This window comes from Pristis pectinata, chromosome 8 (genome assembly GCF_009764475.1).
Source record: "Pristis pectinata isolate sPriPec2 chromosome 8, sPriPec2.1.pri, whole genome shotgun sequence".
Lineage (NCBI taxonomy): Eukaryota > Metazoa > Chordata > Chondrichthyes > Rhinopristiformes > Pristidae > Pristis > Pristis pectinata.
Genome location: NC_067412.1, coordinates 9366329 through 9386995, shown reverse-complemented (window position 1 = coordinate 9386995; position 20667 = coordinate 9366329). Strand labels below are relative to the sequence as shown.

Sequence of the window (20667 nt, the reverse complement as noted above, 5' to 3'; positions counted from 1 at the left end):
GTTTTCAGGAATTGAATTAACATGCGTTGAGTTGAATGACAAGATTGTTGAAAACACTCTAGGTTACTGACTCAGTTCTGTCACTTGCAAAGTGCAGAAGCTCCTCCTGAGACATTGCTCTCACTGACGCTTTTGAAACTTTTTTTCAGACAAATAAAACACTCCACAGTGTATTAAAAACTGAGATTTTCAAAAGGAGGACTGATAGTAATTATTACCTCTGCAAATTATACTTTAGATGTATGCTAAATGTACATGAACTCTGGAAGGCTGTCATTTTAATGACTCCTGTGACCTGATAATGACTATTTTTGGATTTTTGTTTAATTTTTTGGTCTATTACAAAGGTTTGCTTCATGCTGTTAACCGGTATGATTATTATTAATTTATAATCAGAAAGGCATCTTCACTCCTTGATGCCTCCTTGTGGCAGCCTCCCTTCACAAGCATGGGTCTGTTTTTTCAAGTCTGGTACTTTTGGTCCAATTTTCTTGTACCTAGTTCCGTGAACATGTGAGTTATCCTTCCCTGGCACTGAGAACATTTATTGTACAAAATAATCATGTGTTAAATTGGGAAAAGTTATTGCCATCTTAAACTTGTGTGGTTTATTATACAATAATTTTTACAGGCTTTTCAAAAATATTCTCCACCATTAAGGAACAATTCCGTGCTATAATAAGACTATGTTGTACAGGGATTTTAAAGAAAAGCAAAAGATCTTTTGCCCTTTGCCCCGCACCGTTCATATTTTGCTTTACTATGTGGTTCCTACTTCGCTGTTTTTTACTTCCTTATGTTGACCTCTTCAAATAATCCTGGAATAAACTAAAACTGCTAAAATAGTACTTATTTTGAAATACTTCCATCCCATATTCTTACAATATAAAAAAGGTAAATTGTAAATTATGTACAAACAATTGGAAGTTGAGTGAGTCTGTTTCAGTGAGAATGAATGGTGATGTACTAAATGTGGTGGAAACTTTAAAGAAAGTTGATAATGTGTCAGAGTATCAATATATAAAGGCTCTTTGTCCTCATATTCGATTTACGACATGGGAGGGATATAGATCATGTGCAGGCAGAAGAGATTTAGTTTAATTTGGCATCATGGTTAGCACAGACATCGTGGGCTGAAGGGCCTGTTCCTGTGCTGTACTGTTCCATGTTCTAAGAAAGTCATTTGGCCCATTAAAACTATGCTAGCCCCCAAGCAATCCCATCAACCCCATTCCCCCACTTGTTTTCATGTAACCTATTCTCTCTCACATGTCCATCAACTCTACCCTGATTCTTTTGCCAGCCACCTCCACTAGGGGTAACTTATAGTAACTAGTTAACCAGGGAGGACGTGAGAGGAAACTGGAGCATCTGGTGAGGGGAAGGGGGATCCCATGCAGTTACAAGGAGAAGGTGCAGACTCCACATAGAGAGCTTCACGGGGCAGAACTGAACCTGGAGATGTGGGGCAACACTTTTAATATTCTCATTCTTTTCCTCAGTTATTCCATGGTCTCATCCATCCACATCTCTGACTTCCTCCAGCCCACTGAAAAATTTGGACTCTAATGCACTCTGATTCCTCCATGCTGTTGCTGGCTGACTACTCCAGAGATCTCTCCAGCTCCCTTTACTCCTTTACTCATGTCCTACTCCCATGGTCCTATTTCCAGCAATCTATTGACCAATCAGATTTCCCTCTTAGAACATAAGAGCAGGAGAAGGCCACCTGGCCCATCAAGCCCCCTGTTGGCTCATAATATAATCAATTCCATTATCTCTGGACACTCTTAGCCCCCCCAACCCCATTTCCAAATTTGCCTTCATCTCCCCTCTAAATAGCCTGACCCTGATCTCTCTTTTTCTTCGGGTTACTGCCTTTCTCCAACCATTTTAACTCCCCAAGCCCTCCAACGTAATATCCCTCCAAAATCCATACCCAGTTTTCCTCAAATTCCATGTATGAATCCCTTCAACTAGGGCTCCATTTTCCATGGAAATAGGCTTCACCAATGATACAGCTGATGTACTATGTGACTATGACTCTACGTTCTTTTGAACCACTCTGCACCTAAAAAAATTTGATCTTATCCTTCTCCACTGCCCAGCTGGGTGAACTGGCCTTCACCAGATTCTGTTCTTACATTGAACTGTGACTGGAGAATTGTCTACGATGGCTTTTCTCCCCACTCCTGCATCATTACCCCTGGAATCCCAGAAAGATTTATTCGAAGTCCCTTTTATTTCTCACCCACTGGCTGCCCTCTGTGATGTCATCTGAAACCATGCTCATCTCTGTTTCACCAGAAGCTCCTTTGACACATTGCTTGTGTGATTTCCAAATAAGTAGAGATGATCTCCATCTAAATATTGGAAGACTAAAGCCATTCCTTTGACCCTCGTACCAGACTTTGCTCTTGACTTTCATGTCCATCTTGGCAACTCTCTGAAACTGAGTAAAACTGCTGGCAGCTTTGGTAATGTTTGATCCCAGGTTGAGAATCCATTTGTCTACCCACACCAGCACCAAGACTGGCTTCCATCTCTGTGGCATTGCTGAAATCTGACCTTCCTCGGGTCATCTGCTGCTGAAACCTCCCCCATGCCTTTGTAACCTCTATTCCTAATATCTTCTCATCTCCCGTCCTACAAAACTCCTCAATCTTGCTGATCTACCCTGATTCCTGGTCCAACAAAACATTCATTTTAAAATAGTCATAGTGTCTTACAGCACAGAAATGGGCCCTTCTGCCCAACCAATCCATGCTGATCAAGATGTCCATCAAATGCCCACATTTGGCCCATATCCCTCGAAACCTTTCCAATCCATGTACCTGTCCAAGTGCCTTTTTAAATGTTGTTAATGTACCTGCCTCAACCACTTCCTCTGGCAGGTCATTCCATATACTGAACACCCTCTGGGTGAATATGTTGCCCCTCAGGTTCCTATTAAATCTCTCCCCTCTCACCTTAAACCTATGCCCTCTAGTTCTTGATTCCCCAACCCTGCATTCACCTCATTTTACACACCTGTCTAGGATCACCTGTCATTCTCCTACGCCCTGATGAATAAATTCCTAACCTGCCCAACCTCCCTCTATCACTCGGTCTGTTGAGTTGTGGCAGCATTCTCGTAAATCTTTTCGGCTTTGGCACTCTTTTCAGCTGTCGGATCTGGTTATTTTTGAATCCGCAGGTTCTTTCAGGAGTCCAGGAATGAGTTGAAAACAACTTGGTGCTTCTCAAAGTTTTATTGAAAAAGTTTAAAACAAAGAAACAGTCACAGAGCACATGGCACTAGCTTTACTACTGGGAGATGAGCCGAGACAAAGGGAACTAAAGGTGAGCTGGGGCCAGGGAGGGAAGGGAGCAAGAGAGGGATTAACAAAGATTGACACCTTTTATACCTGAGATAAGAGGTACTCCTTAGCTAACAATAATCCAATCAGGAAACCTATTAGATACCTGTGGCCAAACCAACCAATGAAAAAACACATATTCACCCGATGGACGAGCCAATAAACTAGGAAGCAGCCATTCCCTGTGCAGCCACTTGAGGTGTATTAAACACTATTCACGTTAAAAACTAATTAAGACAGTTGAATCCAACACAGTTTAATAGCATCTTTAAGATCCTCAACCTTGATATATAAACACAGTCATTTTTAACATTAGTTTTGTTAGGATTTTTACATTTTTAATATTTATTTTCCTCTCCTAAGTGGCCCTGGGCTGAGAGGGCAATTAAGAGTTGTAGATCTGAAGTCACAAATAGGCCAGGAAGGTAACAATGGCAAATGTTCTTTCTTGAAGAATGTTATTGAACATTAATAGACCCCTGGAGTTATATAACATGGAAACAGGCCCTTCAGCCCAGCTCATCCATGCTGACCAAGATGCCTATCTAAACTAATCCCACTTGTCTGTAATGGGTTTTTATTAGCAATTTAATAGTTTTATGGTTACCACCACTGAGACAACTCTTGTTTACACTTCTCGCTGCCTCAGTAAAGTAGCCAACATAATCAAAAACCCCACTCACCCCAGACATTCTCTCTTCTCCCCCCTCCCATCAGGCAAAAGATACAAACGCCTAAAAGCACGTACCACCAGCTACTATCCTGCTGTTGTAAGACTATTGAACTGTCCCCTAATTTGATAAAATGGACTCTTGACCTCACAAAACACCTCATTATGGCCTTGCACCTTATTCTCTGCCTTATTATCCAACTCCTGCAAGCAATCTGTTGAATGGATTAGTAAAAGACAGGTGAATGCACTTTCTCTCTAACTGTAACTCTTTATCCTGCATTCTGTTATTGCTTTTCCCTTGGACTACCTCAATGTACTGTTGTAATGAAATGATCTGTCTGGATGGCATGCAAAACAAAGTTTTTCACTGTACAATAATAAACCAATTTACCAATTTATTTAGTTATTTGAATTTAAATTCCCCAGCAACCCTGGTGAGATTTGAACCAATTTCTCTGGATAATTGGTCTGGGATTTGAGAATTTGTTAAGTTGTATCTGAACTATACTATATCACTATTGTAATACTGTATCCTCATGTAAATATCCATATTTCCAACTGACCTATAAGACCATTAGACATAAGTCTGGAATTAGGCCATTCGGCCCATTGAGTCTGCTCTACCATTCAATCATGGCTAATTTATTTTTCCCTCTCAACCCGATTCTTCTACCTTCTCCCCGTAACCTTTGACGCCCTGACTAATCAAGAACCTATCAGCCTCTGCTTTAAATATACCCAATGACTTAGCCTCCACAGCTGTCTGTGGCAATGAATTCCACAGATTCACCACCCTCTGGCTGAAAAAATTCCTCCTCATCTCTGTTCTAAAGGGATGTCCTTTTATTCTGAGGCTGTGACCTCTGGTCCTAGACTCTCCCACTACTGGAAACATCCTCTCCACGTCCACTCTATCCAGGCCTTTCAATATTCGGTAGGTTTCACTGAGATCTCCCTTCATCCTTCTAAACTCCAGTGAATACAGGCCCAGAGTCACCAAACGCTCCTCATATGTTAACCCTTTCATTTGCCGGGTTAATTCTCATAAACCTCCTCTCCCTCTCTAACGCCAGCACATCCTTCCTTAGATATGGGCTACAAAACTGCTCACAATAATCTAAATGTGGCCTGACCAATGCCTTATAAAGTCTCAGCATTGCTTTTATGTTCTAGTTCTCTCGAAATGAACACTGAGCTGGAAGGAAGCCAGTAAGTATAGGCTGGCCCTCAGAACAATCCCATCGACACCATCCACCCACTATTTCTCTGTAATCTAAACTCTCACACATGCCCTTCACTTCTCTTTGACTCTCCCATCAGCTTTCTACGCTGGGGGTAATTTAAGGTTGCCAATCAACCTAACAATCAGCATGTCTTTTGGATGTGGGAAGAGTACTCGGAGAAACCCGCACCATCACTGCAAGAGCATGCAAACTCCACACAGACAGTACCAGAGGTCAGAATCAAACCCAGATCCCTGGAGTTATGAGACAGCTACACCTTCTGCAGTGCCACTGAGACACACTAGCAAATAGGCTTTCTGCAATAAGATCAGAAACTCAGTGGCCGTTAACCCCTGAAGCCCCAGTATGTTTCCCTGGATTATCCAACTCTTGCAAGCAATCTGTTCAAATGCCTTTATTACTGCTGAATGGATTACTAAAAGATGGGTGAATGCAGCTGAACAGTGATCCCCCTCATCCCTCCCCTATGAGAAAAGTTTTACTTCACACCTCTCCCGGGAATCTGGAACCAAGTTGTTGTTATGCTCGTTTCCCTGACCCACACTTATTGCTACGAAGTGCTGCATCACCATTTTACCCATGCGTGCTTAATAAAGTATTTTGTTTGAACTGTCAACAATCTTAAAACCAGAATAAATAGATAGGAACAGAATCGGAATCAGGTTTATTATCACTGACATATGTCATGAAATGTGTTGTTTTGTGGCAGCAGTACAGTGCATGACATAAAAGTTACTATAAGTTACAAAAATAAATAAATAGTGCAAAAGAGGAATAATGAGGTGGTGTTCATAGGTTTGTAATATTTTATGCAGAAAATATACTTTAGGAGGAAACAGAGGATCAGTTTTGTTAAATAATGCAGAATTTAAAATCATATTTTTCTGCAATCTACGTAAAGGCAGTGCCATGACCACCTTTGATAAGGAGTTGTGTACTTGGAAGTGTTGATTGCCGCAGCATTGATACTGAAAACACATTATTTATCAAATGGTTTGATGAATGTGCATGGATCAAAATCGAGATTCTGCTTCCTCCTGAAAGCCTTTTTCACAATGAATTGACGTAGTTCTTGCTTGGTTTCAAATATGTTTTGTTCCTTTTACTCTGTGTTTGACAAATAAGCAAAACCAGGAGACGACGAATGAGTACACAACACTGCTACCTGTTGCATGGTCATTGCAATCTGCTCTTTGGAATTGGTTTATTATTGTCGCATGTACCCTGATGCAGTGAAAAGCTTTGCGTGCCTTCCAGACAGATCATTTTACAGATCAGACAATAACTGTTATTGTGCCTTTTTATTTGTAAAAGAAGGGCTTTTGGGTGAAGCAGAGAGATAATCTATCTGATGCCCAACACAGAACAACCTGATTTTGTGTCCATAGTTGCTCCTCAGTTACATTAGGAGGGTAGTATCCATTGAGGCAGTTGGTGTGTAAGGGATGGGGCAATTTTCTGACACACTTTCTGCCCCTCTCAGACGGACTGGTGACTGGCATCACTAAAGATCTGAGATGGTTGCTCAGATTCTTTATAGAATGGTATGGGGCACGATGATAAGCTGGAGTTGAATTAAATTATCTTTAAATTGTTACATGGAACATAGAAAAGTACAGCACTGGACAGGCCAGTCGGCCCACGATGTTGTGCTGATCTTGAAGCCAATTTATACTAAATGCCCTCCTCCTGTGTATCATCCACATCCTTTTCACATTCATGTATCTATCTAAAAAATTCTTTAACCCCACCAAACTGCCTGTTTCCACTACTACCCCGGTAACCTAATCCAGGCACCTACCACTCTCTGCATAAAAAATTTGCCCCTCACGTCACTTTTAAACATCTCCCCCCTAACCTTAAAAGCATGGCCTCTGGTGTTTGACATTTCTACCCTGGGGAAAAGATTCTGACCGTCTACCCTATCGATGTCTCTCATAATCTTAATGACCTCTGTTAGGTCTCCCCTCAGCCTCTGACGCTCCAGGGAGAACAACCCAACTTTGAGCAACCTTTCCTTGTATCTCATGTTCCTATGGTATTAGTAATGACTGTCTTAGTCTTGGCACTGACTAGTATTTCTACTTCATAGAGTCATCGAGAGATACAACCCACTGACTCCATGCAAACCATCAGGCACCTATTTTTATCCTTAATCCTTAACCCAAACCCATTTTATTCTCACCAGATTCCCATCAACTCTATCCACCCCCTCCCCCAACACAAACACAAATTCTACAGCTCATTCATGCATTGGGGCAATATAAGGTGGCTAATTAACCGACCAACCCACACATTTTTGGGTTGTGGGAGGAAACCCGAGCACCTAGAGGAAACTCAAGTGGTCACAGGGAGAACACACAAACTCCACACAGACAGCGCCCATGGTCACGATTGAACCCAGGTTGCTGGAGCTATGAGGCATCAGCTCTACTGAGCCACCAGCTAAAGTAATAGAAGTAAAAATGTTATAGACCAGATTTCATTGACTTGCATTTCTTAGACAAGCAAACTGTTTGCCTTGTTCCTTCTTCAGTGGGAGACTTGCTGATGCACGGTAGTGTAGCGGTTAGCATAACGCTATTACAGCGCCAGTGACTCAGGTTCAATTCCCGCCACTATCTGTAAGGAGTTTGTACGTTCTCCCCGTGTCTGCGTGGGTTTCCTCCGGGTGCTCCGGTTTCCTCCCACATTCCAAAGACGTTATAGGTTAGGTTGTTGTGGGCATGCTATGTTGGCGCTGGAAACGTAGCGACACTTGTGGGCTGCCCCCAGAACAATCTATGCAAAAGATGTATTTCACTGTGTGTTTCGATGTACATGTGACTAATAAAGATCTTATCAACCAGTTTACCTGGTGAATGACCACAATGTGCCCAATGGCTCCCTCTGACGTAACTGCGTAACACGGTTATCATAGGGAGTCACGCAGGATTGAGGATGATTTGCTTCCACTCCAGTTTTGTGGTTCTGAGGTGACTGATGAGGCCAGTGTATAACCTAGAGACCCTTCCACAGATGGAGCAGGAGGGCATTTATTTGTGTGGGGATTCATGAGATGGCGGACTCACTCTTCTGTTCTCCCAGTGCAAGGACTCTAGACTCCTCAGTGCTGTCCGGAAAGCACCTCCTCCACTTTAAGTGGCCATGAGGCAGAGTCAATGGGATGTTTCATTTCTTCAAGGAGACTTTGAGAACATCCTTAATTCTTTTCTTCTGTCCGCCTAATACTCTATTCTCATGATAGAGCTCAGAACAGTGTGTCTGTTTTGCGAGTCTGGTATCGGGCGTTCAAACAAAGTCGTGTAATTAGGTCCTGGGATAGGACACTGACAGTTGATTCACTTATCCTTCAAGTGAATTTGGAGAGTTTTGTGGAAACAGTGTTGTTGCTATCTTTTCCAGTGCCTTGAGGCACCTACTGTAGGTCGACCATCGCTCAGAAGCACATGTAAGGGCAGAGATCAGTGCTACCTGATGGACAATTAATTTTGTGCCATATCCTGGAGTCTTGATCTTCAAACGCCCTTTTCCTCAATGATCAAAGGATACACTGACATACCGATGGTGGTGGTGAATTTCATCATCAATGTCCGCCTTCGCGAGGAAGGTGACTCCTGAGATATGAGAAGCATTTTTCAGGGTTTTGCCATGACTCTTAATGTCAGAGGGCTGTTCGGTCCAGAGTAATTTGAACCTTATAAGAGGGCTCTGCATACAGCATCCATAGACATTCCCCTGGCCACAAGAGTACTGACCTCCTCAGAAGCTTCAACTGTTAGTCAGATACGAGTTATCCTTTACTAATACATGTTACATCTTTTTGATTTAGTATGTGCTTTAGTGAGTGATAAATCATTCGGTCTCTTATGACCTACTCCAATAACCTCACCAGAATTGCCCAGAACTGGTCTTAATCTGGAAGATCTGTTACCTTAGCAGGCTCATTGTTAACCTAACATTGTTTAAACCCAACTAGTGTCCAGTCCAAACTCAACTTCAGTCCATTAGTGATCTGCCAAAATTTGATCATCAAAGGCAAAGCAGCAAAATGGAAAGTAAAAATTTGTCAAGAATGTCTGAATTTACACCTGACTTTTGGTGCAAGATCTGTGAATTTGTTTAGTGCAATTTTTCCATGCAATATTTTGAGGGTCAAATCTTAACAAAACAAAAAAAAAACAGCTTTCATGAATGGAGCTCATAACCACTAATTCTGGTTCCAGGAAGTGTAAGAGTAACTGTCATAAAAAATATCCACAGGAGGTGTTGCGTGTTATGGTTCACATAGTTGCAAATACTGAATATTTGCAATTTGTCTTCTAGTGTGTAGGGGGATTAATTTTGTTTGCTTTTAATTAACTTAGTCATTTGGATTCAATACACTTTGATGTCTTAGTGAAGTCATCATCATTTTGCAATGTTGTGTCTTCAAGTACATCATTAGCGATCAATGAACCCGAAACGGAACTATTGATCTAGACTGGAACAACGTTTCAGAAGAACACATACTGTACTTAAGACAAATTAGGTATATTTCAGAATGTGTATAGAATTCACTATTCGCAGAAGGTAGCTGAAATTGATTCAATAGTCAATTTTAAAAGAATAATTTGGGGGAAAAATTCAAGGAGGATTGAAGAAAGAACAGAATGCACTGCCTAATGGGATGGTAGAACTGAATCAATCAGTGCCATCATAAGGGAATTGGATGGACACTTCAGAGAGAATAATTTGCAGGCTACGGGGAGAGAGGAGGGGAATTAGACTGGCAAGATTATTCTTTTCAGAGCTAGCATAGACTCAGTGGGCTAAATGACTGCTCTGGTAGTGTGACATTTCTTGGATTCTTTATATTGGAAGAGGAAAATTTTATGGAGAGTACAGGGATTGAGACTAATTCAGTAACTCTTCCAAAGTGTTACCATTGGCATGATGGATCAAAGGGTCTTCTATATTGTATGATTCCACCTTATTTTTCAATCAACTTCTTTGCTGGTTAATTTTAAATGATAACATTGTACAAATGTATCCCTTATTTCCACCTTTTGTTCTGTACATTTGGAAAGAAGATGATTTTCTTTCTGATTTCCAACTCTTGCAGAGTTATGCAATAACGACAACCAGAATGGTGGAGGGAATTAGATTGTTTGCCCTCCAGCTCAAATCCTGGGGTTCAAATGCAGTCCAGATTGTTGGGATGAAAAGCTTCTGTCTCTGACAGCTGTTAGAGTCTGTGTCCAGATAGTTAGTTTCCAGCGGGCACAAATCCACAATAGAAAACTTTAATATTCACAGCCACTAAATTGGCAGTCGTGTACAGAGAAACCAAAGAGGTGACAGATGCATGAACTTGAAAATTTCTCAAGTGTGCAGCAAGAAGTGTTTTATGAGATCCGAAGTCTGGAGTAGTGACACATTGTTGAGATACTTTCAAAACTTTCCTTTGGAGTTGTTAATGCCTTTGCCTATTTTGCTTTATGAGGAATATAGTGACCTTTTAAATTTTGTAGCGGGTCCGATTCACGCATTTCCAATTTTGGTTACAGCTTCTTCTGCTCTTTGAAATAATGATATAATGATGCATAAATCTGCATTCTCCTGCATTTACATTATTTTAACAGTTCTCTGGGACTCAAATCCCATCCAGTGTTATCTGCAGTTGGCAAAAGTGCAGCCATAACATTTCAAGTACTAGGTTTTGATGAGCTGATTTAATGGTTTGTTTTAGCCCAGGCTGCTTCTTTTCATGTAATAATTCTGTGGCCTTTGACTTTGAGTTGTTCGGCACATACACAAACAGTGTGTGCTGCAGGCTTGGTTGATTAACTGTGATTAGTAGTTTTACCGTGACTTAGAACAGACATTATTTGGAATTTCTTCCTGAGGTGATTGAAAATCAGTCTACCCCTTGTCCATAAACCCCAGCAGAAATAATCCTGTTTACCTGCTCAGCATTTTGCTGCTTGTCAGCAAGTTAACTATTGCCAGTCACAACAGCAGTACTGCTGAACTTGGAAGGACACCTGAAGTTCTGGTCACTATATTAGTAACTTGGTGCCTTATTATTTAGCCAGGCTATCGTATCAGTGGTGTTGTGACTTTGAATGAGCCACACAGAGACCCCAGCTGTAGATTTCAAAGGTCTTTCTTCAACACAGGTAGACACACAGTGGAAACACGGAGGGAAATTCTCTTGGTTGAATCCCCTGGGAGAACCTCTTGGAAGAATCTCTCTGAACTCAAAAGTACATTGAGGTTTTATGAATTTTTAGCACAAAGATAACAGCTTTAATAGTCACAATTACATGGTTTACTTCAACAGTTTGGGTGTAAGTCTTTCTGTAGAATTACATATTTACAATGGGAGCAAATCTCAACTGACAAGGCCACCTCTGAATATTCAAACACCTTTTTTTTAGGAATCCAGACACGCAAGACAGTCTTTGTTTACCACTGTATTGAGAGACGGATCTCTGGATACACAAATTTCGCAAATACTGATTTGCAGAATAAGTATTTGACTTATCTCACCTAGACTAGGAGAGATAAGTACGAGAGGACATGGCTTTAGGGTGAAAGGGGAAATGTTTAGGGGGAACATTAGGGGGAACTTCTTCATTCAGAGAGTGGTGGGAGTGTGGAACGAGCTGCCATCTGACGTGGTAAATGCGGGCTCACCCTTCAGTTTTAAGAATAAATTGGATAGATACATGGATGGGAGAGGTCTGGAGGGTTATGGACTGGGTGCAGGTCAATGGGACTAGCAGAGTAAAGTTTCGGCACAGACTAGATGGGCCGAATGGCCTGTTTTCTGTGCTGTAGTGTTCTATGGTTCTATATATCCATGATGTAAGATAGCCTGTCTGGACCCTTCTCTGATTTCATCCTGGGGGTTTCAATGTAGTCCGATTAACATGGAAATTTATCTGTTGTTTCCCTAAGTGATTTACAATGGTGCAATACTCAAAGGATTTCCCACTCCTTTGAATGGTTTGAAGACCGGTTCTTATTTGTGTTACTGGCTGCTGCCCCCATAACTTCTAATTAAAGTTGCTTAACAAACCCTAGCAGAATTTTGAATGAAGTTTTGGTGTGATGCTTTATTGCACTATGCTAATGAATATTAACAAAAATCATTCCAACAGTCAGAGGTTTCAAATACCCTGCAGTCTTTATATTTTTCACAAAGGAAGACCTTTATTGTAATTGTTGAATCTTGATTTTATTTTAATTATAACTCAATATCTATTCAGGCAGTCTTGAGATGAAATGTTCTAAATAACTTGAAGAAATCCTGTTAATGATCAAATTTATCATAAAACTAATTTAATGCAACCTTTTCAACATCCAGAAAGGTGAATTTTCTTTGGGCATTTTGCCTTTCATCCTACAAGAGATCCCACAACCACTCCCAAATGAACAAAGCTATAGCATATTGTTAAAATAGATCATTTGTAGAAGTATATAGATTGATAGAAATTAGTGCATTGACATTCGGCACTAATAAGATTCATTATTTCTGTGTTGTCTAAAGGAGAATACATTACTACATGACTCACAGCATAATTTTTTTAATTAACTGGAAACTACAACTGTGCCACATACAAATTAATTTCATACTTGCAATAAGCTATAGTCTGTGAGCACAATTCTCTGTACGGCGTGAATCTTAATTGTATTTTGAAATTGTTTTAAAACCAAATGTCTTTTACTGCTACACTGGTGACAACGTGTATACTCTCCTGACTAGTTGCTGAGAGTAGGAGGTAGTGTGAGGGTTCTTTGTGGGGTTGGAGGGGATATTTCTCCTCTTCCTGGCTCAAAGGAACCTGTAGAAGAGGTTTTTTTTAGAAATGTCGACTGTCCATTTCCCTCCATCGCTGCTGCCTGATTCCTCCAGTGTTTTGTGTGTTGCCCCAGATTCCAGCATCTTCAGTCTCTTGTGTCTCTCTCTGTAGTACTTTGCTTGGCTTGATCTTACCTTGGCATACTTGTTAGAATAAAGACCTCTTGATTTGACAACTTAAACTTGTGTTGCAACAATAATGTTATCAGCTTATGACATCTTCCTGCAGTCGATCCATAGAACCATACAGTACAGAGGCCCTTCGGCCCACCATATTTTTGCTGACCCTCAAGTACCTATCTATACTAATCCCATTTACCAGCACTTGGTCCCCTTGTGCCTGATTGAGGAGCGTTGCTCTCCCATACCCATGTAGAAGTAATATTATAGTTGGGGGAATATGATGTAAGTTTGAGACATTTTTGTTCAATTCTTTGGATATCCCAGGTTTAAGTAAGTGATACATTAGAATCCATTGATTGTGATATTGCATGATAATACAAAATAATACTGAGCAATGAAATGTTTTGCATCTCTGTCTTGGGGCTTTATTTCCCCCAGAGGATGTGATGTTGACCCTCCACACCGGGGCTGTAGACCTCAGGTGATGTAATGGTGAGGGACCATTGCTGGAATTCCCTGAAAGTCCTTTTTAATTCAACTTTTGGGATGCAGCAAAGCCAGCATTCATTGCCTATCCCTCATTACTCCTGTCAAGATGATGGTGAGCTGCCTCCTTGAACTGCTGGTGAAGGTGCTCTCAAGTCAAGTCAAGTCAAGTTTATTGCCATGTGCACAAGAACAGTGAGGTACAGGTACAATGAAAAACTTGCTTGCAGCAGCAACACAGGCAGTGGAGTCACCAGTTAAAGCCAGTGAGGCTTTCTGTACAGAAATGTTATTCCCTCATTAAAATATTCACAATCAATAAAAATGTTAAAATGAAATAATTAAAAACAAAACAAAAAGATAAGATAAGATATCTTTATTAGTCACGTGTACATCGAAACACACAGTGAAATGCATCTTCTGCGTAGAGTGTTCTTTCTACATCTTTCTGGGGGCAGCCCACAAGTGTCGCCATGCTTCCAGCGCCAACATAGCATGCCCACAACTTCCTAACCCGTGTGTCTTTGGAATGTGGGAGGAAACCGGAGCACCCGGAGGAAACCCACGCAGACACGGGGAGAACGTACAAACTCCTTACAGACAGTGGCCGGAATTGAACCCGGGTAGCTGGTGCTGTAATAGCGTTATGCTAACTGCTATACTACTGTGCTGTTCTCTGGACCAAGAATCCTGATTTAAATTAATGGGATTACTGGCATTGGATCAAAGGGGTGAATTTCCCAGCAAAACGCTAGGAAATCCCAACAAGACTGAGCTGTGTGCTTGGGCTCCATGTGGGATTGATGGTTGTAATGACATCTCTCACTGGATAAACCCTAGATTCACAGCAAGTTGGGACTTGGGCAAAGAACTTTGTAGCTACTGCTCCCATGCAGCAGGATTTGGTCCGTCATCTTTGGTTTTAACGGTTTGGGATAAGTGGCTAGCTGAACTATTTCAGAGGGTTATTTACAGTCACTCAAATTTCCATGGATCTAGAGTTGCCCATAAACCAGATGGTGAGTCGGCTTGGTTTTACAATCACCATTACAAAAGATAGCTGGTTGTTTCAATATTATTTAATTTAGGGAAGTTTAATTCACAGGCGCAGTACTGTAGGTTCTCAACATCCTCACTTTAATGCACCTAAACGTTCCTCGAGTTGATCAAATTCCTTTCCACTCCAGGATTGGAATTTTGATTTCTGTCCCTGCTCCTCTTTGTACATTTTTATTAATGTAAGTAGTTAATGGCTAATCATTGGCTTGGTTAACAAATAGGTCTTGTATTTAGTTCACTATTTCCATGTGAGCAGTTAGCAGCAAGTTTAATTAAGACTGACAACTTACGTTTGCTTTGTTGATGGAAAAAACAAGGAGAATTAGAAAATCTTCTTGAATAAACCTGTGTAGAATGTACAAAGTTCTCTTAAGGATTTCCGTATTTTCCAGAATTGGGATGCTCCATTTAATCATCAACCAATAGTGCAGTATGTATATCCGACACACACTGCATCATTAACGTTCCTCAGTCTACAATGGCTGTTCCTTTGACGTTTCACCGCAAGCTTTGCCTTTGACTGAACATTGTGTTAACAGTGCAGCCATTGTTTATCACTTTGAGTGACTAATTGTCAAAGCAAATGTTCCTTTTTTAGGATTCAAAATTATAGGTTGTGACTAACAAGTACCTGAAGAGAAGATGAGACTCGCTTTTAACTTCCGCGCCATATGACATTTGTAAACCCTCTGGAGTGTTGCTGTGTAGTTAGTGACATCATCCCCATCCAGCAGCTAATGTGACATCTACCAGACAACTCTAAATGAAGGATTCTGGAACTAACATTCACTATAATGGAAAGGCTCCGCTTATCACCTGACAAATTATATCTAATGTGCAAGATATAGTTCTGTGTGACTGATTTCTCCAGAACAAAATCATGTAATTGCATAACCATAAAGTAATCTGTTTACTCCTTCTGTTGCTTCTACTGTGGTTAAATGGTACTGTGGCTTCATCCTGTGGGGTATCATTCCAGGAATATGGGTCTGGAATTTCTGAGACAGCTCAAAAGCAAAATGGTGCTTTGCAATTAAGCAAAGCAAAGCAGAGCTTTCTCTGGCTAATCCAGAGAACAATATTTCTGTAGACACACTCCTCCCACTGGGTCCCCTCCCCCACTGTTCCCATCTGCCCTCCCCACCTCCCTCACTCGATTCAATGCTCCACCTTCCTCTCCTATCAGATTCCACCCGTTGTCACCTCCACCCATCATCTCCCAGCTTCTGTCGGCTATTTCCACCCTCCCCTTCCCCAACCGCTTCTCACCCTTCCTCACTGGATTCACCTATCGCCTGCCAGCTCTTGCTCCACCCCTTCCCCCCACCTTTTTTATGCTGGCCATCTCCCTTCTATCTTTCAGTCCAGATGAAGGGTCTCGACCCGAAATGTCGACTGTCCATTTCCCTCCACAGATGCTGCCTGACCCGCTGAGTTCCTCCAGCACCTCGAATATTTCTGTGCACTTTTCCCTGTGTCTCTGCATTAGACTAAATCCACTCTATCATTCTTCAAAAAAGGTACAAGTTTTTTATGTGCTCCTTCTTTTATGCAGAAGGAGCACATAAAAAACTTGTACCTTTTTTGAAGAATGATAGAGTCATACAGCACAGAAAAAGGCCCTTTGGCCCTCCCCCATCCATGCTGACCACCAAGTACCCATCAAGAGCTTGTATCAAATACTGGTTAGCCTTGCTTTTCATAAAGTTAGACTGTTGCAATTCACCAAAATGTTGAACTACTTCCCTCTAGTATGTCCTGCATGTGCTGACTTCTTAGTTGTGAACGGAAATCATTTGTTGCTTAATGGCAGGAGTTGGATGAAAATGTGCAATTTATAACCTTTGAAAGATTATTTAAAAAGGAGCACATTATGCTGAAAGCAGTGAATCCTGCATGATTTAAAGGGATGTTACCGTGGCAAAAGTCACCCACATGTTCCTCTATAATTTTTGTTGTATTCAAAGTATCTGATACGTACAGGACTAAGTGAGATCAGCCTATGTTAAGATTGTATCGCTGCATCAATTGGGCAATAATAATTTGCCATTTTAACAAATCAATAAAATACTCTTATCAAATGTTTATTAAACCGTTTCAACTTTTTTCACAGCCTGAAGAATTGACCAATGCCCTGGAGATCAGCAACATTGTATTCACCAGCATGTTTGCACTGGAGATGATCCTAAAGCTTCTTGCATTTGGTCTTTTTGGTTACATTAAGAATCCATACAACATCTTCGATGGAATTGTTGTCATTATCAGGTAGATTTGCATTTTTTTACTGTCTTATTGTTTTGTGGCATGCAACAACAACACCAACTGCTTCCATTTATATAGCAACTTTCACAAAAGGGCCCACAATATTTCACGGGAGTCAACTCATTATGTCCTGCCACATAAGGGGGATATCAGAGCAGATGCTCAAAGCTTGGTCAAAGAGAGAGGTTTTAAGGAACATATTATAGGGGGAGAAAGAGGCAGCAAGATGTAGGGAGGGAAATCCAGAGGTTAGGGCCAGTGTTAGAGCATTTAAACTTAGGGATAAGTGTCAGGTCAGAAGTAAATGACCACAGATATCATTCAACCAGATTATAGTCGAAATGTATCTTAACTCCACTTACCTTAACCCCTAACAAAAGTCTAATAAACCCATTTTTGAAATTTCCACATGACTCTCAGTTGAAGCTCCACAGGCCCTTGTTGAGGCCACATTTGAACTTCTGTGGAAGCTTTGGTTGGTAGGATATTCTTACAATGGAGGGAGCATAATTAAAGTTTACTGGAGTGATTCCTGGAATGGCAGTACAGATACGAGGAGTGATCAGGCTGCATATTCATTGGACTTCAGAAGAACGAGAGGGGATCATATAGAAACCTATAAAATTCTAATAGGACTACACTAACTAGATGTAGTGAAGATGTTCTCAACCGCTGGAGAGTCAAGAACCAAGAATCACAACCTCAGGATACAGGGTATGCCATTTAGAAATGAGATCAGGGGAAACTTCTTAACCCAGAGGGTAATGCACCTATGGGATTCTCTATGACAGAATCCAAATCATTAATATATTCCAGAGGGATTTATATTTTTTACTGCTAAAGGAATCAAGGGATATGAGGAGAAGATGGGAACAGGACACTGAGGTAGATGATCAGGTCTGAAGGGCTGAATGGCCTATAAGAGCTCCTATCTTCTATGTTCCTATCTCTGAGAGCCATGAGGTTTAGCCTTCATCTTATGGTTCTATTTGAACATCTACTCATTTAACAGAGACATAATGTAAATTGCAACTCAGAAGAATATGCCAGTCATCATTTTCTTCCAAGATGTGAAACACCCACTGTGTTCTCTTATTTAAACAATTGTTTATTAAACAATTAAAAAGAAATAATTTTGATTTGCTATTGTCGTCAATCTTTACTCCCCAAATGTCTGGCCAGAACAGGAAAGTAGATAATTAATTGAGGTTGTAAAATGGAACTGATCGTGAATTGGAGATACCCTAAAATCTTTGCGTATGAAAATCAGTCAATATTCAGTACGGAGCAATACATGTCAAAGACTGGCTGACAAGTAGACATTCTAGACCACCCTCGATCACTGTTCCTACACCCATTCCAAGAACATTGGAACTCAAGCAAGTATTTGCTCCTTCCCCAGCTACGTTCTCATTGATCATCCCTGGATTTGTGCTGTCCTTAATTCCGAGTCTAGTTCTCTCTACTCAGACTGTCCTGTCACAGAGTGACAGAGCCATGCAGCACATTTCTTCATCCCAGGGCTCCTCAACCAACTGCAACTTGTATAGTCCTGCGCACAACTGTGGAACAAGTGAGATTCTACAGGTAGCGTTAAAAGCTGAATAAAAGAAGGAATAATGTACACAATTTGAAAATATTAGCTGAAGCAGAGGCAAATTCGTCACGTAATATACTATGAGCAAAGACGTGTGTGGAGTTCTTGTGCCTGTGATTTTAAAGGAAGCATTGCCTTGTTATGTTGAAAAGATTAACTTGCTTGTTACTCATATTGTCTGCCATAACTTCAACCCATATGGTTTGCATCTGGCAGCTTGCCAAAGTACTTCGTTAAAATGACAGCAATAATCAGAATGAGTTCTGCTTATTCCTTGGAAATTTCCCCTCTCCTGCATTTACAATTCCTTTACACCACTCTAACCTTGAAAGTATGAAGAAATATGAAACTATTACAAAACTTCCCCTACTGAACACAAAGAATTTAACTACCAGCTATTGAAAAAAAAGGCCTTTCATAGAGAAACAAAGGACTGCAGATGCTGGAATCTAGATGAAAAATACGGTGATGCTGGAGGAACTCAGCAGGCCAGGCAGCATGCTGAAGAAGGGTCCTGACCCGAAAAGTCGACCTCCTGATTTTCTCCACAGATGCAGCCTGGCCTGCTGAGTTCCTCCAGCATCATTCGTGTTTATCAAGCCTTTCATAGAGACTGTTCCCTCTTCCCATTCTAAGTATAATGCAATAAACATAATTTTCTTGTTATTGACAGTGTTTGGGAAATTATTGGTCAGTCCGATGGTGGCCTCTCGGTACTGAGAACCTTCAGGCTCCTCCGAGTTTTGAAGCTGGTCCGTTTCCTACCTGCCCTGAGGCGACAACTGGTGGTCCTGATGAAGACCATGGACAACGTGGCTACATTCTGCATGCTGCTCATGTTGTTCATATTTATCTTCAGGTGAGTATGAGAACTCATTTGCATGCTAATTCAGCACAGTGTATCTTTTACTTAAGAGGACATGCATTTAAGGTGAGAGGGGAGAAAGTTTAAAGGAGATGTGCAGGCCAAGTGTTTCTTACACAGCGAGTGGTGGGTGCCTGGAACTGCCAGGGTTGCTGGTGGAAGCAGATATGACAGTGGCGTTTAAGAGGCTTTTAGGCACGTGAACGTGAAGGGAATGGAGGGATACAGATCGTGTGCAGGCAGAAAAGGTTTAGCTTAATTAAGCATCGTGTTCGGCACAGACATTGTGGGCCGAAGGGCCTGTTCCTGTGCTGTACTATGTTTTGACAGAATGGATACAGAGAAAATGTTTCCTCGAGTAAAAGGCACAGCTAGAAAATAAGATATCTTTATTAGTCACATGTACATCAAAACACACAGTGAAATACATCGCTTGCGTAGACTGTTCTGGGGGGCAGCCCGCAAGTGTCACCACGCTTCCACTGCCAACATAGCATGCCCACAACTTCCTAGCCCGTACGTCTTTGGAATGTGGGAGGAAACCGGAGCACCCGGAGGAAACCCACGCAGACACGGGGAGAACGTACAAACTCCTTACAGGCAGCGGCCAGAATTGAACCCGGGTCACTGGCACTGTAATAGTGTTACGCTAACCACTACACTACCGTGCCTGCTCTGATATAAGAGAGTCAGTCGGGAATCCAACAGAAATGTCTTTATCCAAAAAGCATTGAGGATCACTCGCACAGGGAGTGGTTGAAGCAATAGTATAGACCCACTTGATCAGAGTCTGTATGAGGGAGGAAGAAATAGAGGATCATGCTGACTGTCTCAGATAAGAAAAGACAGGAGGAGCTTCAATGGAGCATGAAATAGAAGTAGGCCATTTGGCCCCTCAGATCTGCTGCACCATTCAACACGACCGTGGCCGATCAGTTATTTCAACACTGCATTCCCACTCTCTCCCACATCCCTGGATGTCTTTTCCATCTAGAAATCTCCTTCTTAAATATATTCAGCAACTTGGCCCCCACTGCCCTCTGTGGAAGTGAATTCCACAGCTTCACTGCGCTCTGGAGTGAAGGCGTTTCTCCTCATCTCAGTTCAAAATGTCTTGCCCCGTAACCTGAGACTGTGGTCCCTCATTCTA

At 41.4% G+C, this 20667-nt stretch overlaps 1 protein-coding gene across 1 annotated transcript in view; it reads left to right on the top strand.

The window, feature by feature from the left end:
- cacna1ha (calcium channel, voltage-dependent, T type, alpha 1H subunit a) overlaps positions 1-20667 on the top strand; it is a 257588-nt gene that overhangs the window by 151317 nt on the left and 85604 nt on the right. The window contains exons 9-10 of the mRNA XM_052022258.1: positions 16907-17058; positions 19326-19511. Coding sequence (XP_051878218.1) covers positions 16907-17058; positions 19326-19511 — 338 coding nt within the window. The remainder of the gene's footprint in view (positions 1-16906; positions 17059-19325; positions 19512-20667) is intronic.